Genomic DNA, 8591 nt, shown 5'->3' on the forward strand with positions numbered 1-8591 from the left:
TAAATGGTAGGCTATTGAGATGTGCAGAGCAACAAAGGGATATGTGAGTGATGGTAAATAGTACCCTCAAGGCTGATACTCAGTAGATGGTGTGGTGAAGAAGGCATTTGGAATGTTGGCCTTCATAAATCGGAGTATTGAATTCAAGAGTAAGGAGGTTATGATGAAATTGTACAAGGCATTGGTGAAGACAAATTTGGAGTACTGTGTACAGTTTTGGTCACCAAATTATAGGAAAGATATAAACAAAATAGAGAGAGTGCAGAGAAGGTTCACGAGAATGTTGACAGGATTTAAAGCTTTGAGTTACAGGGAAAGGTTGTGCAGACTAGGGCTTTTTTCTCTGGAGCGTAAAAGATTGAGGGGGGACTTGATAGAGGTGTTTAAGATTTTAAAAGGGACAGACAGAGTAAATGTGGATAGGCTTTTTCAATTAAGAGTGGGGGAGATTCAAACTAGAGGGCATGGTTTAAGATTGAAGGGGGAAAATTATGAGGGGACATGAGGGGAAATTTCTTTATGCCAAGGGTGGTAGGGATGTGAAATGAGCTTCTGGCAGACGTAGTTGAGGCAGGATCATTGGTTACATTTAAGGATAGACTGGATAGAGAGGAGAGGACTGGAGGGGTATGGACCTGGTGCTGATCAGTGGGACTAGGAGGGTGGGGATTTGTTATGGCATGGACTAGTAGGACCGAACTGGCCTGTTCTGTGTGGTATATGGTTATATGTTGTGGGGTATTTATGTGGCGAGAGGAGTGTTTATGTTGTGAGTGTGTTTATTTGGGTGGTTTATGTTGAGGGTGTTTATGTGCGGTGTTGTGTTTATCTTGGGGAGGTGTTATATTGGGGGTCTTTATGTTGGGGTTTCTTAATGTTAGGGGTGTTTATGGGGGAGTGGTGTTTATCTGCTAGGTGTTTTTGTGTGGTGTGTTTATGTGGGTATGTGTTTATTTGGGGGTTGTTTAGGAGAGTGGATGTTTATATGGGTGGTGTTAATGTTGGGGGAGTTTATGTGGGGTGGAATTTATGTGTGGGATGTTTATGTGGTGTTGGTTATTTGGGAGCTGTTTAGGTGGGGATTGTTTATGTGGGGGTTGTTTAATTGGGGTGGTTTGTTTAAGTGGTTGAGTGTTTATGTGGGGTAGATTTTATGTGGGGGTTGTTTATGTGGGGGTTGTTTATGTGGGGGTTGTTTATGTGGGGGATTGTTTATGTGGGATGTGTGTGTTTATGTGGTTTGGTGTTCATGCGGGATGGAATTTTTGTGGTAGTGTTTATGTGGGGGAGTGTCTTATATTGATTGTTTTTTTTGGGTGTGGTTTATTTATTTACCGTGTTGGTGTTTATATGGTGGTTGTTTATGTGGAATTAGTGTTTATGTGGGGGTGTTTATTTGGGCAGGTGTGTATATGCGAGGGGTATTTATGTGGGGGATGTTTATGTTGGGGGATGCTTATGTGGGGGGGGGTGTCTTCATGTGGAGGTATTTATGTGGGGGATATTTATTTTGGGGTGTGTTTATGTGGGTGGGGTGTTTATTTAGGGGATGTTTATGTGGGGGTATTTATGTTTGTTGATTATGTGGGTGGGTGTTGATGTGGGGTTGTGTTTAGGTGGAATGGTGTTAATGTTGTGGGTGTGTTTATGTGGGAGTGTTTATGTTGGAGATATTTATGTGCAGGGTTGAGTTTATGTCAGGGGGTTGTTTATTTGTGGAGTGTTTATGTGGTGGGGCTTGTTTATGTTGTGGGGTATATACGTGGTGAGGGGGGTGTTTATGTGGGGTGTGTTTATATGGCAGTGTTTATGTTGTGGGTGTGTTTATTTGAGGGGTGTTTATGTGCGGTGTTGTGTTTATGTCAGGGGATTTTTTATATTGGAGGTGTTTATGTAGGTGTTGTTTTTGTTGGGGGGTTTCTATGTGGTGGGGTTTATATGTGGCAGGGTTTTTATGTGGGGGTTTGTTAATGTTGGGGGTCTTTTTGGGGGATTGATGTTTATCTGCTGGTTGTTTATGTGCGGGGTGTTGATGTGGAGGTGTGCTTATGTGGGGTGGTGTTAATGTGGGTGTTTATGTGGCGGGTTGTGTTTATGTCGGGGAGTTTTATGTGTGGGGTGTTTATGTGGTGAGGCGTGTTCAAGTTGTGGGATATTTACGTGGTGAGGGGAGTGTTTATGTGGGGGGTGTTTATGTGGGGTGGAGTTTATCTTGGGGGAGTTTATGTGGCTGCGTGTTTATGTTGGGGCAGATTTATTTGGGTGGGTGTTAATTATCAGGTGGGTAGTTGTTTATGTGGAAGGTTTGTTTATGTGGGGGTGTTTATGTGAGGGAGGTTGTTTATTGGGGTTAATTTTTTGGGGGGTTGTTTAAGTGCGGGGTGTTTATCTGGGGTTCTTTTTATGTTAATGCTGTTTATGTGTAGGGGAGTGTTTATGTGGTAGGGGCTGTTTATTTGGGTTTGTTTATGTGGGGGATGATGTTGTTTATGTTGGAGAGTGTTTATGTCATGTGTCGATGGGTGTTTATGTGGGGGACGTTTATCTGTGGAAGTGCTTATGTGGGGGTTGTTTATGTGGGGGTTGTTAATGCTGTGGGTGTTTATGTGGTGGAAGTTGGTGTTTATGTTGGAGGGGCTGTTTATGTGGATGGTGTTAATGTCATCGGTTGTTTATATGGGGGTTGTTTACTTTGGCATTGTTTATCTGGGGAATTGTTTAAGTGGGGCTCTTTATGTGTTGGGATGTTTATGTGGGGGAGGGAGATGTTTATTTTGGAGGGGCATGTTTATGTACTGGGTTGTATTTGTGTGGGGGCGTTTATGTGGGGGAGGGTGTTTATTTTTGGGATTGTTTATGTCTGGGGTGTGTGTATGTGGGGGGGACGATCTTATGTTGGAATGTGTTTCTGTCATGGGTTGTTTATTTGGAGACAATTGGTGTTTATGTGGGGGACATTTATCTGTGAGAGTGTTTATGTGGGGGTTGTTTATGTGGGGGTGTTTATGTGGGGGATGTTAATGCTGTGGCTGTTTATGTGGTGGAAGTTGGTGTTTTGTTGGAGGGGCTGTTTATGTGGATGGTGTTTTATGTCCTGGGTTGTTTATGTGGAGTTTGTTTATGTGGGGGATGTTTATGTGTGGGTGTTTATGCAGGGGAGGGTGGTGTTTATGTTAGAGGGGGTGCTTATGTGGAGAGTGTTTATGTCCTGGGTTGTTTAAGTGGCGCGTGTTAATTTGGGGGTGGTTGTTAATATCTCGGGTGTTTATGTGGGGTGGTGTTTTTTGTGGGGGTTGTTTATGTGGGGGTTATTTTTATGTGGTGTGGGGTGTTTAAGTGAGCAGGTGTGTTTATCTGGGGGGGCGGTGTTTATGTCAGTGTGGGTGTTTATGATGTGGTGTATTTATGTGCTGAGGGTGTGTTTATGTGGGTGGGTTTTTATGTGGTGTGTTTATGTGGGGGTGCTTATGTGGGGTGGGTGTTTATTTTTTGGGTGTTTACGGTGGGGCAGTGTTTATGTGGTTGGGAGTTTATGTGGGGGTGTTTGTGTGGGGAGTTGTGTATGTGTGGGTTGTTTACATGGGTTTGTGTTTATGTGGGGTTTTTTACGTGGGCAGGGTGCTTATATCAGAGGTTTTTTATATTATATTATTATTGTTATTCTATTATATTTTTATTACACTATTATTGTTATTCTATTGTGGCGGTGCACATCCGCATGGCGAACTGGCTCCGCTTGTGTCACCACGTGGCGGGGCAGCCATGGGGAAATGGCATCGTCAGAGGTTTCTCTCTGACTCCAGCATCCCTTCCAGCGTGTACCCTGGGCAGCGATTATGATGTCACAAGGCACCAGGTGAATGAGCTCCTGCTGCCCTTATAGGGGCACGCTGAATTTGAATATAAAGTCGTTAACGACCCTCAACCTGGTGGCTGTTTTTCTTCCACTGCTCACACAGCCACAGTGGTGACCCTGACGTCCCCAGACATCTTTCTGGACGCAAAACACCATGGATTCAGCAGAGGTTAATGTTGTCTCCATCAAGCTTTCCTCCTTTTAGAACCCACCGACTGAGAACGTGGTTCGGGCAGGCAGAAGCACAATTTCAACTCTGCAACATCTCCTCAGTCACCACGATGTTCTATCATGTCATGAGTACTCTGTACCAAGATACGGCAGTGAAGGTAGACAACATCATCCACCACCTCCTGGCTAAGGGCAAGTACACCACCCTCAAAGACCTGCTGCTTGGAACTTTTGGGCTAACTCCCCAGCAACGGGCTTCCAGGCTCTTTCACCTAGATGGGCTTGGGGACCATAGTCCGTCAGTGCTGATGGACAAAATGCTGGCCCTGGTGGAAGACCACAAGCCTTGTTTTCTCTTCTACCAGATATTCCTGCAATAGATGCCAGAGGTCATCCAGCTGCTTCTCACAGATGAAGACTTCTCAAACCTGAGGAGAGCAGCGCATGAAGAAGGAGAATGAGGCAGCCCTCAACCAGGTGGCATGTCCAGGAGCAAGCTGACCGCAAGCCACTCCCAAGGCAAAGCCGGAGGAAGGCCAGTTGACCTGGTGTTTCTACCATCAGTGCTGGGGAGCGCAAGCCTGTAAGTGCCGCCATCCCTGCGGTTTTCAGGGAAACGACCAGGCCAGCCATTAATGGCTGCGATGGCTGGCCAAACAGCCTCCTTCATATGACAGTCAGAGCCACCAGCCACTGATTCCTGGTGGGCACAGGGGCTGAGCTCAGCGTCCTTACCCCCACAGCATTAGAGACATGCACTAGATCCCGAGATCCACTGGAGGTTCGTCCTAGCCTCTGTGGGACCGTGCTGTTAGGGGCCGACTTCTTCAGAGCTCATGGCTTACTGGTTGACATGAAGGGCAAAAGGCTGGTCAACACCTGAACATTCCACTCCACCTAACTGGACACAGCAGATGCCCACAGGCCCAAAATAACCACCGTAGCCACCGCCAGGGACAAGTTTGACGAGATCCTCCATGAATTCCCTGCCATCTTAGAGCCACAGTTCAACTCCACCCTGCCCCAGCATGAGGTCTTCCACCACATTGCCACACAGGAATCCCGTTGCATGCTCGACTCAGATGGCAGCCACCCAAGAAGCTCCAGCAGGCAAAGAAGGAGTTCTCCAGGCTCCAGCAACTGGGAATCATCCAGGGACTACCGTTGGTTGAACAACGCAACCACTCCCGACAGGTACCCAGTACCCAACATACAGGACTTCTCTGCCAACCTCCACAGCACACGGGTCTTGTCCAAAGTGGACCTCATGTGGGAATACCATCAGATCCCAGTACATCAATATGACGTGGGTAAGATAGCCATTATCACCCCTTTCGGCCTCGAGTTCCTTTGGTCAAAAGAACACAGCCCAAATGTTCCAACTCCTCATGGATGCAGTTGAAAAAGTCCTGAACTTTGTGTTCATTTACCTGGACAATATTCTCATTGCCAGTTGCAACTGCGATGAACACAAAGCCAACCTCTGCACACTCTTTGCCCGGTTGGCAGACTTCGGCCTCACGGTCAACACTGCCAAATGCCAGTTCAGCAAGGAGTCCCTCCAGTTCCTGGGGCACACCATTTCAGCAGCTGGGGCCACGCTGGTGCCAGTGAAGGTAGCAGCTGTTCAACGATTCTCCAAACCCTCCACCCTGAAAGGCCTTCAAGATTTCGCAGAGATGGTAAACTTTTACCATTGTTTCATCCTCAGAGCAGCGCGCACCATGCGCCCATTTTTCGCACTCATGGCCACCAAAGAAAAGACTTTATCATGGTCAGAGAAGGTGGACAGGGCTTTCTTTGCGACAAAGGAGGCTCTAGCCAGGATCACGCTGATGGTGCACCTGCAGCCAGAGATGCACATGGCGCTCTCCGTGGATGCCTCAGCTATGGCAATGAAGGGGTTTCTGGAACAGTGGCTCATTGGACGATGACACCCGCTGGCCTTTTTCAGCAAGCAGCTGTGCCAGCCGGAGCTCAAATACAGTGCCTTCAACCAGGAGCTCCTAGTGCTGTATTTGGCCATCTGCCAATTCCACTACTTTCTCAATGGCAGGCCATTCACAGCCTTCATGGATCACAAACCCCTCACTCAAGCACTGGTGATGGCCAAGGATAAGTGGTCCACCAGACAGCAGTGCCACCTCTCGTACATATGTGAGTTCACGACCGACATCCGAGACAGGGCTGGCAAAGACAATGTAGTGGCAGATGCTCTCTCCCATCCAGCCATCAACACTCTCGTGCCTGGCCTGGTTTACGAGCAACTGGCTCAGGCACAGCGGAACGATGTGGAGATGCAGGCTTTGCAGACCACCATCTCAGGTCTCAAACTCAAGGATGTCAGGTGCTCAGCAGCCCAGACACATTGCTCTGCAACATCTCAAGGGGCACGCCGTGCCCAGTGGTCCCACCACACTGGAGGGTGAAGATCTTCAGTCTGATCCATGACCTTGCTCACCCAGCGGTAAAAACCGTGCGGATGGTCCCAGAGCATTTTTTGTGGGACGGACTGAAGGAGGTGGTGGAAATGTACCAGGTGCCAGACCTCCAAGGTCCAGCGACACACACGAGCCCCCATTCAGAACTTTGACCCGGCGGTTTGCAGATTCCAACACATCTACGTTGATGTCGCCAGCCCCCTCACGGTGGTGGATTGGGCCACAATGTGGCAGGAGGCCATCCCGATTAAGGAGGCCTCCATGGAGATGTGTGCCAGGACTCTGGTCAGCCAATGGATCGCCCATTTCTGAGTCCTGGTGCACATCACTAGCAACAGAGGGGCGCAGTTCACGTCTGCCCTGTGGACTCAGATGGCAAAGCTCCTGGGGGTCAAGGCCCAACACACCACAGTATACCACCCACAGTCCAACAGGTTGGTGGAGAGGTTCCACAGGCATCTGAAAGTATAATTTATGGCCAGGATCACTGGACTAGACGAGGTGGACGAATTACCCTGGGTCCTCCTCAGGATCAGGACGGCACCCAATGAAGACCTGCAGGCTTCAGCAGCGGAGGTGGTCTATGGCTCACCGCTTTCACTGTTGGTTGAGCTTTTTTGGCCCAGACCCCGACACATCCACCGACAAAAACCTGCTGGTGGACCTACGCAGGCAACTGGCCTCCTTAGCTCACCCACCCCCAACACACCATAGCACCCGGCTGTTTCATCTTCCCAAAAGAGCTCGGCCCAGTTCATTTTCGTGCAGAGGGACCACAAGGTGCACCGCTACATCGCCCATACGAGGGGCCATACAAAGTCTTGCGGAACCTTCATCTTGGATGTTGAGGGGAGAGAGGAACTTTACACTGTGGACCGCCTGAAGGAGGCCCATCTGGACTTGTCACAGCCGGGAGGAGATGGCCTCGCCCAAGTGCCAGCCGCCAAAGCTACAGGACGCATAGCCGGTTCTGGGGGTTGTGTGGCAGTTCACATCCTCATTGCGAACCGGCCTCGCTTGTATTGCCACGTGGTGGGGCAGCCATGGGGAAATGGTGTCCTCAGAGGTTTCTCTGACTCCAGCATCCCGTCCTGCACCCTGGGCAGTGATTATCAAAATGAACCACGTGACTGAGCTCCTGCTGCCCTTAAAGGGGAGTGCTGAATTTGAATAAAAATTGTCATCAACGTGGTGGCTATTTCTTCCACTGCTCACACCGCCACACTATGTTATTATATTCTAATATATTATCCTATTATATATTACATTAATATTATTCTCTTCTATTATTGCCGTATCCATGATTAAATATCCGTAGTTGCTACTTTCTGCCGATCTCAAGCTCTTTCCCCATCTATTTGCCAACTGGGTGACTACACGAACCTCGTGTGAGTACGTATTTAATCGTCGAATGTTAGTAGATCATTCCTCCTCCTCCCCCACCCCCCCCTCCACCCCACCCCCAATCTGTGCTGAGCGGGAAATTTCCAGTAGTTACAATGGGATTTCAAAGAATTTTACGGTCTGCCGCTTAAACAACCCACCAATGCAAGTTTATTCCCAGAGCCGATTTCAAGGGCGTTAGTAGCAGTTATTCCTAAAGACAGAGAGCCATTAGACCAGATTCGAGACACTTGGCGCCAGCAGCAGGGAAAGATTTCCTCCCACCCGGGGACATATCGATCCATTGTGTGTCTTCTTTCAGGGACGTGTCCGCGATTGCGAATCCGTCGAGAGAGGCTGGAAGTCGGAACAAGCAGCAATTCTCAGGACTCGCTGGTCCCGATGTGGTATTTCTCCCTGCACCGCTTGCAGTTGCCAGGAGTTTCACCCGCGATTTTAGTCCCTTCGGCCCCGGCACTGCGGCCTTTCTTACTCCAGGACTCCATGAAATGGTTCCACCCGGGTAAGTTACGTTCTTGCAGAAGTCGGGGAATTCGTAGGTCCACGAATTCAGATTGGTTTCAACTCAAGCCCAGATTGATCGACGTCTGATTAATAAATTTTAGTTGGGCCGCAACCTGATTTTCGAACGTGAGCTGGACTCCGAACGTCCCGGAACATCTTCCCCTCATCTCAGGCGGGTAGCGGCTTCATCCAATCAGACGTGCATCCAGGCATGT

General features: G+C 48.8%; 1 protein-coding gene across 1 annotated transcript in view; it reads left to right on the forward strand.

The window, feature by feature from the left end:
- Positions 1–8591, forward strand: part of LOC138740971 (uncharacterized) — an 84598-nt gene that overhangs the window by 41140 nt on the left and 34867 nt on the right. Inside the window, exon 2 of the mRNA XM_069894343.1 lies at positions 8174–8374. Within this exon, the coding sequence (XP_069750444.1) occupies positions 8174–8374 (201 nt within the window). The remainder of the gene's footprint in view (positions 1–8173; positions 8375–8591) is intronic.

The sequence above is a fragment of the Narcine bancroftii genome, chromosome 8 (assembly GCF_036971445.1).
Source record: "Narcine bancroftii isolate sNarBan1 chromosome 8, sNarBan1.hap1, whole genome shotgun sequence".
In the NCBI taxonomy this organism is placed as follows: Eukaryota; Metazoa; Chordata; class Chondrichthyes; order Torpediniformes; family Narcinidae; genus Narcine; species Narcine bancroftii.